Genomic DNA, 25,557 nt, shown 5'->3' with positions numbered 1-25,557 from the left:
TGAATATTAAGTAGTTCCGGTCATTCTGTGGGGGGTATTGGGGCCACGCAGTAAAAGTAAATTAATTCACAAAATTATTTGTATTGTTGACCTATTATACAAAAAGAATATTAGCGCAACTTTCGTTCAACTTTGACCCCTCTATCACATGGAACAATTTTTTTGGGCGTAGTGATATGGACACAAAAATCACACCCGTGTGAAGTGAGAGGGGCTAATATATTAGAGTCTAACTCATGTTGATTAGGTGATGTTGATGTAAAACAAACGGTGCCAACACAAACATTAAACGTCATTAACAATAAAGAGACAATATGATGTATTGAGGTATATTATGACAAGTATTTGTGTATAGGAGGGGCTGGCGCTCCTCAAAAACATAGTTCCGTTTGATAGAGGGGTCAAAAATGAACGAATATTTTAGAAATAGGTCAACAATAAAGTTTTGTGGATTCATTTACTTTTAATGCGTGGCCCCCTGTTCCCCCGGCCCACAATGACCGGGTCCAGAACTACTTAATATTTCACCAAAACCTGCAGAACAGAACTCCCACCACGGGACTCTGGCAATCAATTAATACAGTTACTTGCAACCACTATATTAATGGCAAGTATTTCATACTTGACTTACTTGACTTATTCCTGTAGGCTCCTAGGTGGAGCATAGGGCCGCAATCACACTCCCCCATCGGACTCTGTTTTGAGCAGTTTTCTTCAGCTGGGCCCACGATAATCCGGTCGTCTTTGCCTCACTCTCCACTGATCTTCTCCAGGTCTGTTTTGGCCTCCCCACTTTTCTTTTCACTTCTGTATTTCATACAGTTTAAGTTAAAAAAATATATCTGAACTATCCCTTTAACTGCACTTATTATAAAGAAGGAGCGACTAAGGGAGCGACAGAGTATGGAAGGTTCATTATAAAACCAAGTGTACAGTGTCACCTTGTGGTTCAAAAAGGCATGGCCATATAGACCAACCAATCCCCATTCCCCATCCATTCCCCGCCCCCCAACACATTACTACAGTATTAAATACACGGGGATTTACCATAGAGTTAGGCTTTTACACTCCATAATTATGAATACATTTGTGTGGAGTTATATTATTGTCACGTGTAATCCTTTACAACAATACAACAGCCTGATAGCCAGCTGCAACGTCAGCTAAATGCTGCACATTCTGGACAACTAATGGACGTAATCGTTTAGAACCAATCGGCGGACAGTTTACTTGGGACAATGTGCAGCATAGCCTCTTGTGATTGGTTACAGTTTTCACCGGAAGAAACAGGAAAAACACATGGAGGCTGTCATGTATGCATCATTGCATGGCTTTGAGAGATATTTACCAACTCTATGGTTATTTTACAATAACATTTAATTTCATGCATTTCAAGTAATTTATGATAACAGACTTGTTCATAATAACGGCAGTGTTGAGTTGGATGTGGTGTAAAACAATACTGCCGGTCGTTCCTCATCATTAAGAGTGTGTTGTGAGTGAGTATGAGACAATAAATTGTGTGTTTTATAGCTATACGTGTGTGTCTGTCTGTCCGTCCGTTGTCTGTCTGTCGGCCTGACCTCTTTTCCGTTCTATTTTTTTTTTTTTTAAACACACATTACATTACAACCATTAAGAATTGTTTTATGCTGTGAAGCAGAATCTGGTTTGAAAGATTTAATAGATAACTTTCCTTGTGACTTTAAGGTGCGTTGCCCGTTCAAATCATATCATAGAAATAAAGGTGATGATGGGTCGCACACACCAAGACTGCTTTAGTTTTTATTTTCGTCAACAGATGTTTCGGCTATCCAGCCTCCATCAGTGTCTCACATCACACTGATGATGGCTGGATAGCCGGAACGTCTGTTGTCTCTATTATTCAGTAAATTCACCATGCAAGAATAAAAACTAAATCAGTCTTAATTGCGAGATATTTAATAGTGCATGGCTGCTCTCAGTGCCCTGTGAAAAACACAATGATGATATGTTTAATCTCTGTCAGTCTCTTTTCCATCTCTTCATGTGTTTAAATTCTTGCAGGCAGTGCAGTATTGTTGCTGCCCCCTGCCCAGAGGCCATATAGCTGCTCAGAGTGATGGAGACAGCAGCCTTGGTCGCGCCTGTCACCGCACTGGAGTTCCTCCAGGAGGAATATCTACTAAAAGGTACACATGGTGGAATGTAGCCGCAATAAGAAACTTATGCTATAAAAGCTCTCTGCATGCGTCTAGGTTTCAACCGAGTGCAATAGTAAGAGAGTGGCGACACTGACTCCCATTGTAACGATGGATTGCGGAAGTGCTCATTCTATCTCAAGGGATAGTTCCAATGTTTGGAACTATAGCCCATATAGGCACCCGCTTTGCGGCGAGATCAAAGCGTGTCGCCACTCACTCACTAACTATTCCACTCGAGGTTTCAATACCCTCCCTAGATATGACAATCCATTCATGAAACAGAAAAGTCCTATCTGGTTGTATTAATATTAAACGACGATAAACTAATATTGTAACTAATATAATACTACTAATATTGCATCTGTATCGAAAGCTTGGGTTATCCTCTGTCTCTGTCAAGTTTCATAAAAATCAACCCTCGACATGTTATGACTATAATTTCTGTCAATAAATTCCGTGTTGTGATTATCTCTGTCAGGGGCTTTCAACCTTTTTCATATCAAGGACCATTATGTATTTGGCATTTGAGCCACGGACCACCATTTGATGAGATTCAGAACCAAAACGTTGAATATTCTGTTGTCGTTGGATAAGATTTTGTCCAATTCCATGCTGTATTGACCATTAGGAGAGATAACAGGCAAACGTTGAACAAAATAACAATTCTTCTAGATTCTCTATTTGTGTAGACATCTTGTAAATTAAGTAATGCAAATGTTTAACAATAATGTAACTCTTGAGAGCGTAAAATGAAACGGGTCCATTTGGTTTCATTTTACACTGAAAACCACTATCTGTGTATGAGTTTGAAAGCGCTTGTTGTCGCCCAATCATGTCCTGCATACACCACCGAATAGTGTGCTAGTTTTCAATAACTCATGACGTTGAGTTATTAATGAAAACTAGAGCTTCCAAACAAGAACAATAATCCCTGCATGGGATTTTATTGACAGAAAGTTGCTCATGACATGACAATGGTGGCTTTTTTATGAAACATAAACTTGACAGAGACTAAGATGGCAACCCAAGCTGTGTCCGTACAAGTGGAATATTAGAGCGTTTAAAGGTATATTCAGTGATTTCACTTCATTCAAATATCACTTATTTTTTATTTTTTCCCCCCGATAATCCTCCCTACTATAGAGTGTGCTGACCATATAAGGAGTTCCTCCCTGTCCCCAGTGAGCCCCTGGGGTCAAAAAACCCTAGTTTCAGTTTTGGTGGCGGGTGGCAAAGCCTTCATCCAATCAGGATGAGAGGGGCCTTCCTCCAATCATGATCGAGTGGGGGCGGGCCTTGGTGCACATGCTGTTGGCCTGTTGCACTTCCGCCCACTGTAGTGCGTGCATGTGCACATTTTGTTACCGGGGCTGACTGGGTGGTTTTCCAAATCACCCAAATCACTGAATGCCCCTTTAAGTTGCTTGTGGCGAACGGAGAATGGAGATGGAACGCCCAACTGATGCAATGATGATGATGTAATGTTTATTGGATTCCCATTAACTTCTGCCTATGCAAGAGGTAGTAGCTATTCTTCCTGGGCGCCCCAGAGTACAACATGGACCAGAGAGACTAATATATGGAATGAGAAAAATGACAAATACGGATAAAGGACTTTCAATGATTTAACTAATACATATGCAGATTAGAAGATAACTAATAATATTATATATATATATATATATATATATTATAAATGAAAGACGTGTGTGTAATGTGTATTGTATACACAACACACACACTTATACTGCATATAATATGTGAGGGATAATAATGGCTGAGTGGTCATTGTTTAAAGATAAATCACCGACGGGCTGATTAACCACCGACTACTCAGCCATACATTATCCCGCTTATTACACGGCTACTTTTATACATAAATTAATACATTTACCCAAAACACAACAAAACGAGGTATTTCCTTGCTTGGTAATGAAAGTATTCCCAATAAGTGTCACGCTGGCCGGCGTCTTCCCAGCTGCAGCACAGTCGGAAAACAAGGAAGTGAGTTGATCAAATATAATCCATTTTCGGTATACTGCTTCGTCTATTTCTCGCTCAAATGTTTTCAAAAACACTTTTGAGAGCAATGTTTAGCTGTAAATGACATTGTGTGTGTGTTTACATGGCATGTCATGTTGGAAACGGCAGTAAATCAGCGGGGGACCAGCAGGTGCTCCTGAGGGTTTGATTAGGCATCGGTCTGCTATAGAGCGGAGCGGTCATTATCCAGAAATAACAGACCGCTGAATTTGGCGATTGACCAATCAGAATCAAGCATTCAACCAAGCTTTGTAATAAAAATATATATACCGTATACACACTGACTGACACACAGTGGCCCTCAAATTTATGAAACTTGCATAGACCAAAAAATTGTCAAGACAACTGTCCAGTGTCCACATTTATCAACCTGTCGTAAATTTGACGTGAGGGTAGCCAACACTCAAATCTCATGTCAGGTCTCAAGGTCATGTACACGAATGATTATTGTTTTTTTTGCAGTGCAGCATAACCTGACCCTCATTCTTTAGTCTGACAATTGATTTCCTGACAGGTGAGGGTCCTATACTGACAGTGTACGGCCTCCATCCCCGCCCTAAAGCCTGCGCCTCACTGAGTGTGCTCCAACATTACCGTATCCATGGCATCCGACCCAGACCACGACGTAACTCCACCACAGAGAACCACCAGGGAGAAAGAGGTACGTAGGTGGACAGACGGCAGTGATGTTTTTGGCAGCACATTTTGATTTTAGTCATAGTCTCTTGAATAGTTTTCGCTTAGTTTTAGTCATATTTTAGTCACCTGGAATGTTTTAGTGTTAGTCTAGTTTCAGTCGACTAAATGTCATAAGATTTTAGTTTACTAAATCTACAGTTGATTTAGTCGGCTGAAATGTATTTTGGCGGGCCTTGATGTTTTTTTTCACTTGCTGAAAATAGCGGATCTACAAGCTCACAACGCGTCGCGCTGCGACGCGTTGTGAGCTTGTAGATCTGCTATTTTGTAAAATGACTTAAACTGGATCTCTTGTCCACTAGTCCCTTCCTAACATTTAGTCTAGTTTTTATTTGTTGACGAAATTGTCAGTGTATATATAGTATTAGTTTTAGTTTTCATTTAGTTTCCATGTAGTTTCCGTCAGTGAAAAAAGGTAGTCGACGAACATTTTTCGTCTTAGTTTTAGTCGACGAAAACAACACTGACAGACGGTTCCTTGGTCTCTCTTTCTTTCTCTCCGTTCTTCTTCCTTTCTCAATTTATTTTCTTTTTACGATCTACTCTGTTAACCAGAGAGAACGAGGCAACCATGTGCTCACCGAGACGTAATAGTCAAATAATTAAAATAGTCAATAGTTAAAATAGTAAAAGTTGCTCATGGATCTGACGGGATAAAACAAAAAAGGGAGATCCGGGCACTCCAAGGTTAAAAGAGGGAACAGCCTTTAGTTAATACAACAACACCAGAAGCTGTCTTCATCAGGGCTAACAACAGCAATATGTATTACAAATACACATGAAAACATAACAATAACAAGATTCCTATACAGGATCTCCTCACTGGTCAACAAAAACACCTTGAATACCCTAACAGGAGCCCTCGTACAAGGTTTCTTCGACTATGCATGCACCTGGTCAGGCTACTACTGGGCCTCACCCCCCGAACCCACCTCACCCCTGCCCACTTTGACAGGCTGGAATGGCTTAGGGTTGACGACAGAGTACAGCATCTTACAATGGGTCTGGTCCACAAGATTCGATACACCACCAAGATACCCATGTACCTGTCTAAATACTTCCAAACCATGTGCAACCCAGATTCGGCACAAACAAGGGACTAAATTAATTTCGCTCCTATGCCACATCAAAGAAAGCAATAAGGTACACCCGCACACTGTATCTGCTCGGCACAAGAGTATTGTCTTATTTAATGAAGCAACGTTTCGGTCACTAGGGACCTTCCTCAGGCATGGCTCCTATGCCACAAAAATGTGGAACGCCCTACCAACTGTCATTAAGACATGTGAATCCCTTGACTCCTTCAAAACCGCTCTCAAAGGGCACCTACGGACGGCTGCAATTCGAAACTGCCCCCCCCCGTAAAATCTGAATCCCCCACCCACCCTTTTGTCCCCTAACTGTATGTTTTTCCCCCTTTTTTACCTCCTTTATGATGATTTCCTGTTTTTGGCTACATAGAAGTGTATATTTGTACGTCTCTAAATGTTGTCCACTCACAGTTAACAGTTTTTGTAATGTACTGAGTTGTGCTTGAATGTACTGTAATTCTGCAAACTGTTAATAAATAATTCAATCAATCAATCAATCAAAGTTGACCACAGCTACCAACAAATCAGTTGAGCGAGAGAAATTTCCATAAAAGCCCAGGCGTTTATGTTGAAAAACCTGATTGATCGAAATTGCGGATTTGTGGGGATAGAAAACACATAGGGGAGTGCATTTTTCTTTCTTCATGTTGTAGGAACTTTAATGCTTGTTTATGGTCTGGGGTATGTCCATGGGTGAACCATCGGTGGTTCGAATCCCGCCTCCTCCTGTCTACATGTCGAAGTGTCCTTGGGCAAGACACTAGGTGCGGTTCCATTAAGCCTTTGCGAAAAAAGGAAGCGTATGTTCATTAAGTCGAAAAAAGAAAAGCAAATTGTCGGTGTTTCCATTAAACTGATAAAATGCGCATATGCAATAAGTTCATGAAATGTGCAGTAGGTTGCACTGTTTTGCCAGTAAAGTGAGGCTCATGTAAAGTAGTCCTAATCGATGTTCACACCATTGATTTGATGCGCTGTATGTATGCTGTATGTATCTCAGTTTAATGGACGGGACCCCATATACTGCGCTGTAATCTGATCCCTGGTCAGCGGCTGACCGACCGTCTGCTGCTTTCACAGTATTGACGACACCTACAGTCAAAGAACGTACAAAGAACGATTTGTTGTGTAATGCTTGTCTTAATATATTCGGGGCACATGTAGCCTATATGTCACGGGACTCGATTGGAGCATACTGGTCGTTTATACTGTAAATTGATTGATTGCAGCTGCAAACAGTTGTGAATAACTTGTTTCATCGGCTATATAGCCTATAGCCTACACGTTTAGGTTGCTTATCTTATGCAATGAATATAAATATTAAATAAATAAGAATAGATGAAGCATATGCATGGAGCGAAATCGAATAGCCTGCAGGGAGTAGGGACCCAGGCAGCTAGGTTGTATAAAAGTTTAGTCTACTACACTACTCGTAGTCCACGTGTGTGTGTGTGTGTGTGTGTGTGTGTGTGTGTGTGTGTGCATGTGTGTGTGTGTGTGTGTGTGTGTCTTGCATCCATACAGTAGCGATCCAGATATCAAAATGATCGGAGCGCCCCGATCAACTCGGGAGGATTCAGACTTCATATGGGATCTTTGAACACGCTACACAATTATTAATCGGACGGGTCGGGTAGTAGTAAATTGGGACCTTATATGTATCCACAACATCACTCCGACACTCCCTCTCCCTCTCTGTCCACCATCCCATGCACCGTTCACTCCACTGCCTCCCCATCGTTGTTTTATTTTATTTTCCAACTGTTCAAAAGCGATATAATGCGAGTTCAATGCTTTCTAATTAAAAACCTTTTCCGCAAGTGTTTCCATACACTATTTGCGCATTTCCCTTTTTTCGAAAAAGCCTAAATCCGCAACCTCCAAGCGAAAAAGTGTTTTTGCGAAAAATGGAGACTTATTCGCATGTTGATGTGTTTCCATCCAGGAGATTTTGCGCAAGAGCCTTAATGCGCAAAGAAACGGCTTTATGGAAACGCACCTAGTGTCTGTGTGTGAATGTGGGAAGTGAGGAAGCTGGCGTCGACTGTTCGCCACTTCACCTCCCAACGTATGAATGATTGTAAAGTACTTTGAGCACTTGGAAAAGCGCTAGTATAAAAACACCATTCATTATTTCAGTGTGATTTTTATTATCCTTCTACCCTAATGGAAAGGGGGTACACAAGCACATGGCCGTTTATCCGTTCGCCTTCTCCTACCACACAGCGCAGCAGCAGCTATAGAAGACATAGGTCTATATATTAACATTACAGCAGCCAGCAGCAGTTTGGCACATCATCAGAATACAATCTGCCTTCCACCTTCCACGTTCACGACGTGAACCTTTTCCTCCTCCTCCTCCAACAACTCGATAACGTTCTCATGTTAGTTTGTTACTTATTTTCTGAGCCATGCAAATAAACAACAACCCGCACTAACCGGAGACGGAGAGATTCATGCGTCCCGCCGCTCCCGCGCGTAAAGCTAAACCAGAAACAGGACAGTCATTGCATCAGCATTCAGCACGGATGTTTTATTTCCTAGTACGGAGGTGGGGGGGGGGGGGGGGGGGGGGGGATATCGTTTGGGGATAAAGTTTGCGCACTTCTATCTGTTACTTCTCTGACACAGCGCAGTTCAAATTCAGCCAGTCAATAGTGGGACACCGCTGAGAGCCACATACACAGCTGCAGTTAGGTTCTTAATTAAGGGCGCGTTCTAAATGCAATGCAAACTAATAGGCGAGTTTGAATTCTGTGTACACGCACACATAGAGCAAAAAATATGATTGAAACAATTGATTGATTGATTGATTTTTTAACTTTTGACTTCTCCTAATCTGAATCGACTTGTGTTAATGAAATCGATGCATCAATGTTTTAATGAATGCCCTAGTACAGAGGAGTGCAGTACAGTACAGAGGAGTAGAGTACAGTACAGAGGAGCACAGGTAAGTACAGTACAGTACAGTGAGAACAGCACAGTACAGAACAGTACAGTGGAGAACAGTACAGTACAGTGGAGAACAGTACAGTACAGTACAGTGCAGAGGACTACAGTACAGTACAGTGTTCCCACTAGGTTGCCACATTTGCCACATCCAAGCAACTACAATATATAGTATATAGAAACATTGCCACTTGCCATGCTTTCTTTTATACGCAAATAAAAACAAGCAAAACTAACAAATAGGGCCACTCAGCCAGGTTGCCAAATTTGCACTTTCCAAGCAACTGGGTATATGAAAACATCATGGGTTGCCTTTTTTTTTTTAAACTTTTTTTTACTTCCAAGTAAAAAAAGAAAAGAAAACAATATCGCCCTCCTGCTATTGCCTTCTTCCTATTTGCGACTCGTGGCGCTAGGATGAGTGGGCCAAAGTCCCGCGAAATTCTAGTTATTATAATGGCCAGCTGCAGGTATCTGGTACGGATGTCTACCGAGCGTCTCAATGCATTAGCCCCTCCCACGCCTGGCTTTAGGAAATGTCATATGGCAGCCTAGACTATGGACTTTTAATGACAAAAAAAAAATCACACATCATCATTATCCATACATAATCATACAACACATTCCGTGCACAGCCAATCAAATCATCGCTATGGGGTACACGCATTGCTCAGCCAATCAAATCATCGCTATAGGGTACACACATTGCTCAGCCAATCAAATCATCGCTATAGGGTACACACATTGCTCAGCCAATCAAATCATCGCTATAGGGTACACACATTGCTCAGCCAATCAAATCATCGCTATAGGGTACACACATTGCTCAGCCAATCAAATCATCGCTATGGGGTACACACATTGCTCAGCCAATCAAATTATTGCTATGGGGTACACTGGTACACACATTGCTCAGCCAATCAAATCATCGCTATGGGGTACACACAAAGCTGGGAGTAGGAGGGGCTAGCACCTAAAAAAAAAAACAGCACCCCCACGTGATGTCATATGGCAGCCAAATCTATGGACTTTATAATGTTTGTTTAGAGCACTTTAAACAGAGTGTGATTTCTATGTGTCTATTTATTTTAGTGGGTTCAATGTTTTATGTTCTTGTTCTGTTAATGTTGTCACGACTGCCAGTTGCTGACGTGGCGTGAGAGTCCTGACCTCTAAGACGTACAGGTCAGACACCATCTTCAACACGTTTAGTGAGCTCGCCTGGCGGTGAGCCAACGCTCATATACATAATGTATTATGTTGTTGTCATGGCTGCCAGTTCCCACCTGATGTTGTGTGGGAGTCCCGACTGCTCCAGACCGCGGCGGATAACTGCTAACTTGCACAACGTCTTCAGAGTTGGACTCTGGAAGTGTAAGATCTGTACGTGTTGTTTTCCAAAGAAGATAATATGATCTGCCACCAGGCAAAAGCTCACAGACTTTTGTAGGCCGTTCCCCATGGGCTGGACCTTCTTCCAGGAAAATGTCTTAGGATTTAATTTCCACAGATAATTGTCGTTGTGCCACAGATTATATTTGGAGCCTACAACAATGTACATCTCTCCATTGTAGGCGAAGGCTGCGTGAGACCAGCATGCTTCTGGGAGCTGTGCAGAAGGCATGCTCAGCCAACAGCTGGTCTTTGTGTCAAACACACTCAGAGGCCCATAACCATTCGTTCTGCCCCCAATTACAAACATCTTTGTCCCGATGATTGTGGCAGAGTGGCGCGATGAAGCAGGAGGTGGTGAGCTGGTGTTAATTAAAGACCAGACCATTGTGCTGGTGTCCAACTTGTACGTGTCATTAGCCCATCCAGTCCAGGTGTTTCCTCCATGGACATACATGACCTTCCCCAAGACACAGGCTGAGTGGTGGTACCTCTCCTCTGGAACAGTCCCAGAACTCCTGGGCTTGGACCATCTGTGGGTGTCGATGTCAAATGCATAAAGATCATTATCTGACCCCCTTGTGTAAATAAAACTCATATTGAAATTCAATACCCCTCCCCATACATAGACAATGTCCTCCATCAGCACAGCTGTGTGGCCATAGCGCATGGGGGGATTGACAATGTCCTCCATCAGCATAGCTGTGTGGCCATAGCGCATGGGGGGATTGTCAAAGATGTTTTCCAGCTTGACTAGAGACAACTTCAAAGACACTGTGTTGAAGACATGCACATCAATCAGTCTGTCTTTGGTGTTCGTCCCGTAGTTAAAATAGCCTCCAAACAAGTACACCTTGTCCCCCACTGGCCCGGCGGCACAAGCAAGGAAGAAGTCTGACGGCGGTCCTTGGAACTCTTTGACCGATGACCAGTACAACATCCTCCAATCCCTCTCTTCGTGTTTCTCTTTGTTCTCTTCACTGTTGCCGTCTCTCTCCCGGTCTCGCCTTAAACGTCTCCGTCTCAATATCTAAATAGCTTGATATTCTCCTCTCTGGATCTCTATCGATGTGTGCAACACTTTATATACTGTAGGCTGACAAAGGTCTGGTCTGACGTCACGCAACACAAACCGATGCCATGCATGTGTAACAACGCTTTACACACATCACACTGTTAGGTGTGAACAGATGGAGCAGGTAGAACTCATTGTGCCCTTAAAAATATCAGTAAGACGCCTGAGGGAGAGAAGCGACCCTCGCCCTAAAAGGCCCTAAAGGGCAAGGTCACATGCACTGGCCATATATGGAGCGTGTCTTACGTGTACAGGGTTTGATGAGGTCAGATCTACATATGGAATTTCAGAACGGGCCGAGGGTGTCACCAAAAATTCACAATCCCTGATTGGCCGATCGCGAGCGTGTCACCGAGGGTGTCACCGACATACGCAGCCGAAAACAGCACTTGCGCCGCTCTGCTCACAAGTAATATTGATAATAATTTAGACCAATTGATAATATGGTAGCTTAAAATGGTCCCGATTCTGTTTGCCCCCATATTTTGAACGTATTGGAATTCTCGCAAATTCCCACATCAGGAGTTTCTATTCTATTTCATCTATTTCTGTGTGTGAATATTTCTTTCATCACCCTATCTTCTCTGTCCTCAGGAGGGAGCTCTAGCACAGAGTCCAGCCACTATGATCTTGCAGTGTATGGAGGCAAGGCTGTGAGGCTAGTCAGGCTACGCACGGAGCTCCACCGTGGGGACCACCTGCACCTCGAGACCATAGGTCCCCTCATGGAACTGCAAGACTGGGCCTTGGATGCCCACTGGCTTTCTGGAGAAGGACGACCGCTCCTCGGCGTGGCGTTAGCCCATAACGGGGCCTTCCTCCTGGACGCAGAGAAAGGAAAAGCCTTGGTTCAGTGCTCCTGCTTAGAGGGGTGTCTCCTCTATTCTGCCCTACTTCTAGTGGACAAGTCGTGGACGGATTCAGTCCTAGTCGGGGGAACTGTCTTTAACCAGCTAGTTTTGTGGAGGCCTGGCTCAGGTGGCACAGAGCGGAACGAGGCTCAACTCAAAGCCCCAGTTGAGAGGCGTCTGCTGGGCCACAGTGGGGTCATCTTCAGCCTGTCCTACCTCCAGGAAAAAGGGTGGCTGGCCTCAGCCTCCGATGACCGCAGTGTGAGGGTCTGGGGCGTTGGGGTTTTAGGGGGACCCGGTGGGACATGTGGAGATTTGAACCCTACCTGTTTGAGGGTCTTATATGGACACCAGGCTAGGGTGTTCTCTGTGCGTCTCTCCCCGGGGAAAGTGTACAGTGCCGGGGAAGACGGGGCGTGCTTGGTTTGGGACTGGGCTGCAGATGGGAAGGTGGCCCGGACATTAAAGGGACATCGAGCCGGAGGGGTCCGAGCCCTGGCCGTGAGTGGGGGAAACGTGCATGAGGCGTCGTGGGTGGCAACGGGCGGTGCTGACGGCGGGGTGAGGCTATGGAGACTGGAAGGGGATAAGGAAAAAGATTTGAAGAAAAGTGGGGTGATGAAGGGGGAGACGGTAAATGAATTGGACATGAAATTCATCGGCCAGGGCATGCCCAAGGGGTTGTGTGTGACTGGGAGAGAGAGCAGCACTAGCGGCTTGTCTGAATTTCAGATTGTGGTTTGCACTGATCAAGGGATAGTCTACCGGTACCGTGACGGACAGTGGGAGCCTCTATGGCAGGGCCCCGTTGAGTTCCAGTCCTACTGTGTCATGGAAACACTAACCATCAGGGTCAAAGACTCGTCGTCCACAGTCCACCTGTGTGCCGTGGGCAACCTCATTGGAGGAGTACAGGTCTTTCCACTTTCCCAACCCCAATCTGGGGTGCTTCTCAGCGGAGGTCAAGGGAAGATCCATAGCCTCATCTGGGTCGGGGGCGCACAAGAGAGCGGGAGACACGGCGGGGGATATTTGCTTGCCTCCGGGGCAGGGGGGCTCGTCCACCGCTGGTACGTTGAGGTCGATATGGATGAAGAGTCTCACATGGCTCTCAGGGTGGCAACCCTCCCCACCTTCCTCCTGCCCGTCTGTGCCAAACGCTGGTTGACCGCAGCAGTCCGACTCCACTCCAGAACAGCAGCAGGGGTGCTGTGGGTGTGTGGTGACAGGAGAGGGTCCCTGCTGCTGTTCCTCGAGAGAAGAACATGTGAGCAAAGGGAGAAGGAAGAGGAAGGCCGATGTCAAGACTTGCTGATCGGGAGAACCGACAGCAGTAAGGCAGATGAAAAAGGCGATGTTCAAATACATGGAGACGGCATGGAAGAAAAAGATGGAGGCTTGGTGGAGGTGAAAAGGGGAACGGAAGAATGCCACCTGCCACTGAAGCCAGAAAGCTGTCTTTTCGGGGTGCATGGAAAGCAGGGCGTGACTTCAGTCTGCGAGTACCGGCGGCTTCTATACAGCGCCGGCAGGGACGGCTGTGTGAGGGTCTTCAGATTGCAAACTACAGATAAACCAGAAAGACTGGAGGAAAATGCAGGAGCTGACGGTGAAGAGAAAAGAGGTGGCCCTAAAGGCCTTCAACTGGAGGTTCTGAGAGTCCAACGGGCCTGCAAGGGCATGGAATGGCTGGAGAGGGTCCTGATTCTAGAACCGGAACGCTCATTGACGGACCTTCCAGAACGCTCTCGGGAAGAGGAGGAAAATTGTTTGGAGGATCGAGAGACAAACGTCCAAGCAGCTTTGAAAAATCCGGAAGAAATCCAGAAAGAACGTGTCAGCAGCCAGGGAAGAGGCGAAGAAGAAACGAAGAGAGAGACCGAGGGACGAGAAACCCGGTTCGTTATTGCTGGGTTCCACGCGGACCATTTTGTGGTGTGGGACCCAGTGAGACAGGAGAGGCTGCTCTCGGTGCCCTGTGGCGGGGGGCATCGCTCATGGGGTCTCTGGCCCTCACATAAAGCACTATGGCCTGGACATGGTACCCTGGTCTTCATCAAGCAAGGGGCCGTCCTGGCATCACAACCGCCCAGCGAGATGTCGAGCCGGGCTGGCAAGGCAGGAAAGACCTGGGACCTGAGGGAGGGGGTCCATGGGAGGGCCATTGGTTGTGTGTGTAGGTTGGGAAGAATGGAGGGAATGAGCAATGAGGTTCAGACACGGGCCAAAGTCTTGACAGCAGCAGGAGCAGAGGAAAGTAGCGACGGACATTGGGAGATTTTGGTGACTGGAGGAGAGGACACCAGTTTGTCTGTCCTGGCTGTCGAACCTAATTCCGGTGAGGTCCAAGTGCTTTCAGTGATCACAGACCACATCTCTAGTGTCCGCACCGTGGCTGCCATAACATGTTCTGGGCAAAGGCATATCGGAACTGGAGGTGGAGGAGGAATAGAAATGGAGGGATCAAAACGGCCCATTTCTGCTCTGCTGGTCTCCGCGGGAGGCCGGGCCCAGCTGCAGTGTTACAGGCTGATGATTAGCTGGGATGGACAGAGGCAGCTTCCTTCCTGTCAGGTGATCCAGGTAGCCAGTCACCGATTGGATGAGCAATGGGAGAGGAGGCGGAATCGGCACAAGATGGTGAAAATGGACCCAGAAACCAGGTGTGTGTGTGTCACTGTTTCCACACCTAAGCGCAAAACGGTCGACAGCCGTGCACGTCTTAAGCTGTGCGCAGCTTATTTTCCGATTTTTTAGACAGCTGGTGGATGGAAATTAAGCTCCACCTCCGCGGACGACTTGCGCGGAGGAGAGCGTTTCCGGGAATCTGGCCGTCGCGCAAGTCTTCCGCAGAGGTGGAGCTTCTTTTCCATCCACCAGCTGTCTAAAAACTCGGATAATGAGCTGCGCACAGCCGAGAACGTGCGCGGCTCTTTAGATAGTGTGGCAGCACTATAGTGTGTGTGTGTGTGTGTGTGTGTGTGTCTGTGTGTGTGTGTGTGTGTGTGTGTGTGTGTGTGTGTGTGTGTGTGTGTATCAAATCCTCTTCAAAGACATCTGCTGATGGCCTGGCCAATCAGCGGCAGCTAGAGGCGGGATCAAGGCAGCACTGTGCATGCCTTGATCCCGCCTCTGGCTGCCGCTGATTGGCCAGGCCGTTTTGTGGCCGGAGCATCAAGTCTGCCTGAGAGTTCCCAGATGGGAGCAGGAAGGGGGAACCCAGTGTACTCTCTGCTGCCCCATCTGGCGGAGTCAGGTTAAGCCAGACTCGGAAGTAAACAGACTTCCTTGAGCGTGAAACAGGGTTTAGATACAGGGGTGAAACACGTCAGTTTTATTTCTTTGTTTTTTTAGTACTGTATGTACTCGGTCTGCAAACACCGACGATCTACAAGCCCACAACACATTGCATGTGCAACACGTTGTGGGTTTGTCGACCGGATCGCTGCGACGAATTAAGTAAGCTATGAACCAAGCTGAACCTTGATCAGTTTTCTCTCTAGGTGCAGTGGACAATGAACACAACCTTTTATTATTATCATTGCCTGCATTGTGTTCAAATGTCTGTTACTGTATTTACACTGCAATTCATTTATAACATTATAATACACTTTATATAGTATATTACAAATGTTGAGCACTGATAAGGTATAATTGGCTCCAATTCAGAATCAGCCTTTTTTTTGTCACATCACAGTTATACTAGCCTGGAACTGGAATCCGCCGGGAGAAACTATGCGCAGCTGCGTGACATGAGACTAATTACTTAGAGCGACAGAGAGAGAGAGGAGTGTGTGTGTGTGTACATGTGTGCGTGCGTCAATTTAACAAAGGTGCAGACGATCAGAAATCAGCAGAGAGTGAGAGATGTTTGCGCTACTCTATGCCGAATTGAAGTGGACTCGGACCCAGACTTTTTTTTTCTCCCTGGAAAAAAAGTCTGGGTTTCCGAGGCTACAGTTATACAAGTAAAACAGTGGGTGACATTCCTTTTTGTGCAGTTTCCAAAAAAAGAAGAGATTCCATAGAATTCCATATTGATACAGTTGTGTGAAAAGGGGGAGGGGATTTCAGCATATTGATAGCAGGGGGTGAGGCATATTGGTGAGGCATATTCCACAGGCGTGGCATATTGGCACAATTAATAGGCAAAAAATAGAGGCAAGTTTGAGGTACTGTAGAACTGGACATTTATTTGGCTATAATTGGCATTATTGATCAAACATTAATATTTCTGAAGATTTAAACCACGGTTTGTAGTGTGAAGCTGATGTGAAGTCTGTATTAACACCCATTCTGGGCGGGAACCCCTTTTGGTGTTAGCATTATGTTATGCTTTAGCTATTGAAAAATAGCAGATCTACAAGCTCGTAGCGCGCCACCGAGTGGCGCGCTACGAGCTTGTAGGTCTGCTATTTTTGAAAAATCGAAGAACGACTGACATAGAAAACATAGCTTTTTCAGAAAACTGTCAGGATGTAGAAGACATTTTTAGAATCTGATCTCAGGTCAAAATGGGTTAACATCTGTGTGTTTTGTTTATCCACCAGGTACATGTCCATTGCTGTGGTGACGGAGGGGAAGGATTGTGTTCACCTGGCTTTGGCCTGCAGTGACGGAGCTGTGAGGTTGGTACCTACTCTATTACACATTTCAGGGACGTGCAGAGAGTCTTACGGCCGGGCTACACCAGGCTTTTCGTGCACGTTTTGTGCGCGTTTACCCTGAAACGCGAACCCCGCGTACGCGCACTTAAAATAGGACTGGACCTAAATTGGCGCGTGCGTGCGTATTCGCGTAAACGCGCACTGAAAAGCCTGGTGTAGCTTGGCCTTTAGAGAAGCGGGGGCTGAAATCCCGTAAGAGGGCACTTTTGGACAAAAATAGTGAAAATAGCAGATCTACAAGCTCACAACGTGTCACGCTGCGACGCGTCGAGAGCTTGTAGACCTACTATTTTCGGGGCACAACCCAGCACTCTTTAGCTAGTGGAGATGCGGTGCAACGACATGGATTTCTAAACAGATTTGTTCAACGCAAAATACTGTGTTCAAGTTCAGGAGACTTCGGGGGGGAAAAGCAATTCTCCTGAATGCTGCCTTTCCGGATATGGCATGGAAGGAAAGGAGGGGCGTTTGCATTTCTTTCACCATAGTAAATAGCTGCATTCGTGGTCTGGAAATTAAGGGAAAAACGGCAAAAAGGCAGGGGCTGAAGCCCCCTTTGATGTCTGTGTGCACATCCCTGACACATTTCTTATTTTTTTATTTTTTTATAATATTTATTTTATTTGGAAAAAGCAGTACAATAACAGCATTTCTATGCATACATAGGACACAAGTGCAGTTCCCAGGATTTTTTTTTTCACCCCTCCCTCCCCCCTCCAAGTGACTCCATCTCCAGTGTCTCTGTAACATCCTTGCTTTCTTCAGGACTACATATGGCATCAAGTCAACACTTAACAGGGGCATTTCAGAAGGAGAAAAAGAAGAAAGAGTGCCCTGACACATTTCATCATCATTTGATGAGCTCATCGCTAGAGCAAATGTTAAAAAAAAACAAATGTTCCCTAGAGAAATGAAAATGCTCCCATTTAGACCTGAGACCAGATTCTACAAAATGTCTATCATGACAGCTTTCTGAAAAACCTATGTTTCTATATCAGTGGTTCTCAAACTATTTCATGTCAAGGACCCCAAAAGGTATCTGTATTTGGCTACCGACCCCCCCCCCCATCTGAAAATATGTTGTTCCAGGGACCCCCCGGAAGCAAAGATTATGAGTTAAAAAACGTTCACTCTGAAAGTATATATTATATATATAAAGAATTGCGCCACTTTTTCAGTATAACATAATCCTTAAAACACCAAAAATGGGTTTCCGTCCTGAATGCGTTATACAAGTTTTAATATGGTTCATGTGTCTTATGTCTATATCTGTCTTCCCCTCGCTCTCTACACCCAGATTGTTCTCAGTCAGTGAGGCCAAAGGTCACTTTGAGTTGTTGTGGGAATGTTTCTACCACCATCGCTGTGTGCTCAGTCTCGCCACCTGCTGGATGGAGGATGGAGAAGGCAACAGGTGACTAATACATGGCTGAAGATATCACACATCAGCCTTTTACCAACCATGTGTAGCCTAACCCATTTAAGCCTGACATTAAAAATAAATCATCCAGTTTTCTGAAATAAATATTTTCACGATTTTTCAAAAATAGCAGACCTACAAGCTCGTAGCTTGTAGATCTGCTATTTTTCAATAGCTAAATTATAACGATGTTTAAAACACCAAAAGGGGTTCCCGCCCAAAATGGCCTAATGTAAAGTTCAACTCAGTTCCACTCCAAAGGACATACAAGGACGCAACTCCAATTTCCAACTCAATCCAATGGTTTTTTATTTTCCAACTTTTACACTCAGTGTTGGCTTCATTGGTGATTGGCTGGTCATTTCAGTTAGGTTGAAAACCTTCGAACACAAGGAAACAAAGATTAACAACATTGCCAAACAACAAATGATAATCCTTTCAAACCAGGTTCTCTTTTTAACCACTTGATTTTAAACATTACATGTATTTTCAAATAATGAAGTCTTTTAAACAGTGTTTAAACAATGAACACCTTAGTCAACATTTTAAACAAATTAAACATTTCAAATTACTTTACCCTTTAAGCTTGGATAAAGGAATAAGGATTCAAGTTAAGTAAGCATCTAGCATTTTAAATTGAATAAGCAGTTAAAGAAAATAACCTTTAAACCTTTAACATGAATTGTCCATATTTTAGTAGTCTTTTAAATTCTTAAATCATTTTAACATTTCTAACTTATTTTGTAAAGAGATACTATTAAACATAAATGAAATCCAACTCTCAAGCAAGTTAATGTGTCCTTCCCCACTTCAGACTGAAGCAGTTGAAGCTACTAAACACAATTAGCCAGATTTTAACCACATCAAACAGTACTGCAGTGCATACATAAGTATAAATAAAACAATATCACCGACCATTGGCGTCTTTGGAGGTAGAACCCAAGAGTTGTCTTTGCTGTTTGCATCTGGTGTTTGTTTGAATGACTGACGCTCCATTCCTTTTAAGGTGCTCCTAATCAGGTAACGAGCAGCCATCTTGCTGCTGCATTCTGGGAGATGTAGTTTCTGAGGTGTGAGATGTCATGCTGACCAGATTTTGTCCATTTCTGAGTTTTGACTCAACACCTAATGGGACTTGAGCTTCACGGAGCCTGCCAGAACCGTAGTAACCGTAGGATTGAATTAGTCGTGCAGCCCGCCAAAACCGTAGCCTACGTTTTCCAGGGTTTATATTCTTTAATGATCCATGTCTTGAACGGTTCGAATCGTTAGCTGCCGCTCGTTAGCATAACGGTCAAAGTGGGACAGTGGCCGCGGCCATTTTGAAGATGCGCGCGCATCCACTTCATGCAGGCCATGCTTTCAATGGCCTGTATCTCCAAATCGGCGCAATGAATGTCGTTTCTGGTGAAAACAAGGTTTTTTTTTCAACGGCCGACAGCAGGCGCTGTGATACTCGCGGTCGGGGGTTTTCCACCACCGACCGAGAGAACAACCCCCGGTCAAGACACCACACACGGCATTTTGTCATTGTAACATCCGGTTACGGATATTTGTCTCTTCAAAATAAGGGTTGCGTGCAATAAAACCTTGGCAATGCGCCATAGATAGATTAATTAATCCTGGGGGTCAAATGGTTAAAACTCAAGAATGGTATTAAAATGTGCCGTCTGATTTGATTTTGGACCTTGAAACACCCTACTATACAGTATATGCCAAGGGGCCAAACCCTGTGCACTGGAATGCTCTATATCAGGGGTTCTCAACCCGTAGGTCGCGACCCCTCGGGAAGTCACCAAATTATTTTAGGGGGTCCCCAAATTATTTTATTTTTCAAAAAAAAATATTTTCACGATTTTTCAAAAATAGCAGACCTACAAGCTCGTAGCGCGCCACTCGGTGGCGCGCTACGAGCTTGTAGATCTGCTATTTTTCAATAGCTAAATTATAACAATGCTTAAAACACCAAAAGGGGTTCCCGCCCAAAATGGTTTAAGGTTATTGTAGCAGTATTTATATTGGGGGTCGGGAGGGGGCGGGGCGGGGGTCCCGAGACATTGCCAAAGCATTTCCGGGGGTCCCCGGCCAAAAACGTTGAGAACCCCTGCTCTATATGCATCCAACCCAGTGGTGTATTCGAACCCTGTGCACTGGAATGCTCTATATGCATCCAACCCAGTGGTGTATTCGTCGACTGAATCTATGACGAAAAATGTTCGTCGACTACCTTTTTCCACTGACGAAATGGAAACTAAATAAAAACTAAGCTATGATGACTAAAACTAAGACTAAATATACTCTTCAACAAATAAAAAATAGACTAAAATGTTAAGGACTAGTGGACAATTTTACAATATTGTTTGCATGCACGACACGTTTTTTTCCTCCAGCAAGTGTAAAATCAGTCATTACGACGGCATCAAGGCCCACTAAAATACATTCGACTAAATCAACTGTAGATTTAGTCGACTAAAATCGTATGATATTTTAGTTGACTAAAACTAGACTAACAGTAAAACATTCCAGGTGACTAAAATGTGACTAAAACTAAATGAAAACTATTCAAAAGACTATGACTAAAACTAAAATCAAATGTTGCTGCCAAAAACAACACTTGACCCTTCCACGTTTTTAAATCATGATTTGGGCCAACCAAAATACGTGAGTCTAAAACATCAGATACACTTGGTCTGTACCGTATGTCGGACCGTTGCTAGAATGAGTCTGCTGGTGACCGGAAGTGCAGTGGCTGCCCAAGCTGAAATGGAAGGTGCTGGATGCATATAGCCCAAATTGAAGCTCACTTCCGGGTTCTAAATCCTACAGTTTTCTGAAATAAATATTTTCACGATTTTTCAAAAATAGCAGAACTACAAGCTCGTAGCGCGCCACTCGGTGGCACGCTATGAGCTTGTAGATCTGCTATTTTTAAATAGCTAAATTATAACAATGTTTAAAACAACAAAAGGGGTTCCCGCCCCAAAATGGGTTAAACACAACAGATATCGCTGTTATACCTTCTATTGGTCACAATACGTTAGAAACTCAATAACAAGTCAAAGGATTTGGGCGAACTTTAGTGTAAAGTCTTTCTTTAATAATCATGATATGCGTTTAGTAAATTATTTATGATAGGTAGACTATGTTTCTAGGGTTTCTACTGGTTCTGCCGAGTGAAGACCGGCCGTAGCAGTCGTTTCCGTGAGCATTTCGGACCGGATATAGAAAGATGGCGCATTTGAAATCGCTGAAAAACAGGCTTAAAGTTCAAAGTGGGTCTTATGTGTCTGTAGTGCATTTATCTCACTCCCTCCCTCTTACTATTTGTCCCCCCCCCCCCTCTCTCTCCCTCTCTCTCTCTCCCCCTCCCTCGGTTTTTATCTATTCTTCTCAGACGTGTGCTCCTCTTCAGTGCTGCTACAGATGGGAATATTGCAGTGTGGGATGTGACCACAGCCGCCTCCACACTGGTCGGTAGTAAGACTGACACTCCAGCTCCGCCAATCCCAGGCCTCAGCATCCCCGCCCACCACAACGGCATCAACTCATTGGTCGTCTGGGCAGAGAGCGCGGAACGACAAGAGGACGGTTGCCGGGTAGCTGTTGCAAGTGGCGGAGATGATGGACAGCTGACAGTGTCGATGGTCAGAGCGCAGTACCTTGTGGATGCGATAGAGGGGAGCAGAGTGCTTTCACCGGCCGAGGAGGAGCAGCTTTTGGAGGAGCCAGGCTATCCTCTCCACAACCACACTCTTTCCCCTCAAACTGGGCTCCCCGTGTCCCAAACAAGGCCCCAGTTACAAAATGAAAACCACTCACAAGTCCAGACCCATTCTCAGTTCAAACCCTGCCACTCTCGGTCCCCTCTGCTTTCTCACCCACATACTCACCCCGAGTCCTCACCCAGTACCCCTCCTCCACCTTATCCTGACTCACTCCACCCCCCCAGTCACTTACATCTCCACCTCCAGTCCCAGTCCCGCATCCCCCTGGCCCACGCAGCCCCCCTGACTGCCTTGAGACTCCTCTCGCCCGGGCTTTTAGTCTCGACGTCCCCAGACCAGAGAATCTGCCTCTGGAGGGTCCGCAGTGCTGGAATCGTACACAGCGGGACGCTCTACTCGCACGTGGCCGACGCCGCTGGAATGGCCGTCTGGAAAGGAGGGGTGATGGTGGAGGAGAACGGGAGAAGGGCTGAAAGAGGTGGTGTTGGGACGGAGACGGAGACGGGGAGAGAGAGCGAGACAGACGGGTCTGAGAGCGGGTTGGAAGAGGCCGGTGACGGAGGGGAGACATTGGTCAGGATGGACGGTAAGACAAAGAGCGAGGCAGGTGTTGCTGTGGCGGCGGGGGGCGATACACCAGGCAGCGAGACGGGTTCTGAAGCCAGGGCGGTAATGGAGAGGGAGGCTGCTGCTGCAGGTAAACGCAGCAGCGACGTGGCTGGCGGTGTTACGACGCCCAGAGCAGGGTGGGTGCTGGCCTGTGGCCAGGGCCTCCAGCTGATACGAGTTTCAGATGTAGAGACCGAGGGAGGGATGGAGTCGGAGGAGGAGCAAAGAAAAAGAGGGCTGACGGAGCAACGCGTTACAGTGACTTTTGAGGAAAACAGAACTTGGAAAGACAAATCGTAAGACGAATCACCAGGGGAAAAAAAAAAGGATGAACCAATCGACTTCATTTTGTTAAGGCCATGTTTATAGTCTCTCTGTCACTGCCAACGCCTACTATAGAGGGTATGCGCATGCTTAAAGTGAATGGCCCATCGAGTGGCAAATCGAGTGGCAAAGCAACAGGCAAAGTGAGTTTAACATTGTTTAATGTTGTTTAATGCAATCAGATAGGACTTTTCTGTTTGGATGTATGGGCTGTCAAGGCCAGAAAGTAGTTTTTTGCCACTCAGTAGGCATTCCTGCATAACTTCCTGGTTTGATGATGATGTCACGCGCATACTCTCTATTGGTCTGGGGAGGGTGTAGCAGCCACATGTCTTCTCCGATACACAAGTCACCAGTCGCTTCTTTTCACCCGATAGAAGTTTCAGTGGGTAGTGTACAGTAGTGTGGAGGAATGTGATATGCCTTCATATACACTGAACAAGTGCCCAACCAATATGTATGTTTAATGCTTGAAGGTCCAATGAGCACCAAAACATTATGTAAGAGAGACAATAAAAACCAAATGGAAATGGTGAATGTTGTCATATTGCTGCCATTTAACCCATTTAGACCTGAGGACAAGTATGCACCCCTTCTAAAACATGTCTTCTAAATCCTGACAGTTTTCTGAAAAAACAATGTTTCTATGTCAGTGGTTCTCAACCCAAAGATTATATGTATTTGGCCGCCGACCCCCATCTGAAAATATGTTGTTCCAGGGACCCCCCCCCCCCCCCCAAAAAAACAAACAAACAAAGATTTGAGTTCAAAATGTTCGCTCTGAAAGAATATATATACAAAGATTTGTGCCACATTTTCGCGATTTTTCAAAAATAGCAGACCTACACGCTCATAGCACGGCACTCGGTGCTGTGCTATGAGCTAACACCAAAAGGGGTTCCCACCCAAAATGGGTTAAGTTGTGTTGACTGATTCACGAGGGAAACAGGAAAATATTCCATCTTAACCCATTTTGGGCGGGAAACCCTTTTGGTGTTAGCATTATGTTATGCTTTAGCTATTGAAAAATAGCAGACCTACAAGCTCATAGCGCGCCACCGAGTGGCGCGCTACGAGCTTGTAGGTCTGCTATTTTTGAAAAATCGAAGAACGACTGACATAGAAACATAGCTTTTTCAGAAAACTGTCAGGATGTAGAAGACATTTTTAGAATCTGATCTCAGGTCAAATCTCAGGTCAAATTTCCTGTAGCTTTTGTTTGGCACAGTGAATTAAATGACATTTTCTCCAGTACATCTAAGTCGCACACATCTCTTTATTGTTGGAAGTTGGAACAGTTAAAAAGGTAAAAAAACAAATCCATGATGATGTCAAATGTTTTCATATTTTGTCAAGTTGTGCCTTCACCCGTAATGTTGTTCATACATGTTCATATTCACCATGTTCTACATCTCTCAAGAACAGATTCCGAGCTGCGCTACTGAATCTGTCGGCAGGGGGGGGGGCATTCAGAACGGCGGACCAATATGGGCCAATATCCTGTTATGCACATAGTATTTCCAGAGGCAAAATCAAAGGAAACTAGAAAAAGTGCCCTTCTGGGCACAGGTCTCCACCAGGAGGATAGGAGTGTGTGTGATGTTTGGCAAAATGTTTAGGAGTAAATATAAACATGTTTGTTTGTTTTTTGCAACAATTTTCTTCATTATGTTGAGGAAATGCAGAGTCAGATCACTCATAGCATCTCTGAGGATAGAATTCTGGATGAGCAGGACATGTGCAGCATTTTGTACAAAACGGGCCACTCCTGAAGACTTTGGAAGGCAATCTTAGCCAATCAGTGTAGAATCTGAGAAATCAAACAGACTCGTCCTGATCACATGACTACAGAGATCATGTATACCGATTTTCGATTGAGATTTGGATGAAATCTGTGCGACTAATATAAACAATGTGTTTTGCAGAAATCGGCCTCATGGTGGCGCTATAACCGGCAGATGTGGAGGGATGCAGGGAAAATGTGCGTCTAGGGAGTGCGCATACAAAGTTGTACACAGAACGATGCAGTTATAGGTAAAAACAGGAATTGCCCTGTTATAGCGCCACCATGAGTCTGGTTTGGAAAATCGTCCTCAGCCTAGTGGAAATATGCGTGTATAATTTCACGGAAATTGCACACCGTTTGTGATTTGTGGCATTTTGTTCGAAACGGACCAATCATGTGAGCTTTGGAAGCGAATTGGAAGCCAATCAGGAAGGAAGATGGGAAATGGTGCAGATCCGTGTTGATCACATGACTATGGAGATAGTGTATACCGAATTGTGTGATGTATGGATAAAATGTGTACGAGTAATCTACAGAAATGTGTTTTGCCTAAATCGGCCTCATGGTGGCGCAATAACAGGCCGTTGAGGAATATTTGGGGCAGAGGTTCGTCGTTGGCATTCAGGGAGTGTGTGCAAAGTTTGGCATGGATCGGGCCAACGGTGCCGGAGATTAGCTGGTAACAGACGGACGCACACAACATACTCTCTCCCCATGCCTTCGGCCTGGTGGAGACAACAAAT

General features: G+C 45.0%; 1 protein-coding gene across 2 annotated transcripts; it reads left to right on the top strand.

Annotated features, from left to right (window-relative positions):
* The first annotated feature begins 1,257 nt into the window (after positions 1 to 1,257).
* wdr6 (WD repeat domain 6) lies at positions 1,258 to 23,761 on the top strand. Of its 2 annotated transcripts, none has more exons than XM_079527009.1 (7): positions 1,258 to 1,495; positions 2,047 to 2,171; positions 4,741 to 4,887; positions 12,027 to 14,946; positions 16,834 to 16,911; positions 18,248 to 18,364; positions 21,765 to 23,761. In XM_079527009.1, the coding sequence occupies exons 2-7, from the start codon at positions 2,102 to 2,104 to the stop codon at positions 23,002 to 23,004; spliced, it is 4,572 nt and encodes a 1,523-aa protein (XP_079383135.1). In that variant the 5' UTR covers positions 1,258 to 1,495; positions 2,047 to 2,101; the 3' UTR covers positions 23,005 to 23,761. The 2 variants fall into 2 exon arrangements, with proteins under 2 accessions (XP_079383135.1, XP_079383134.1); XM_079527008.1 differs by having other exon boundaries at positions 1,258 to 1,499.
* Positions 23,762 to 25,557: the final 1,796 nt, after the last annotated feature.

This window comes from Electrona antarctica, assembly GCF_951216825.1.
Source record: "Electrona antarctica genome assembly, chromosome: 2".
Taxonomy (NCBI): domain Eukaryota; kingdom Metazoa; phylum Chordata; class Actinopteri; order Myctophiformes; family Myctophidae; genus Electrona; species Electrona antarctica.
Note: the sequence above shows the minus strand (reverse complement) of the source record. Positions and strands in the feature narration are given on the sequence as shown.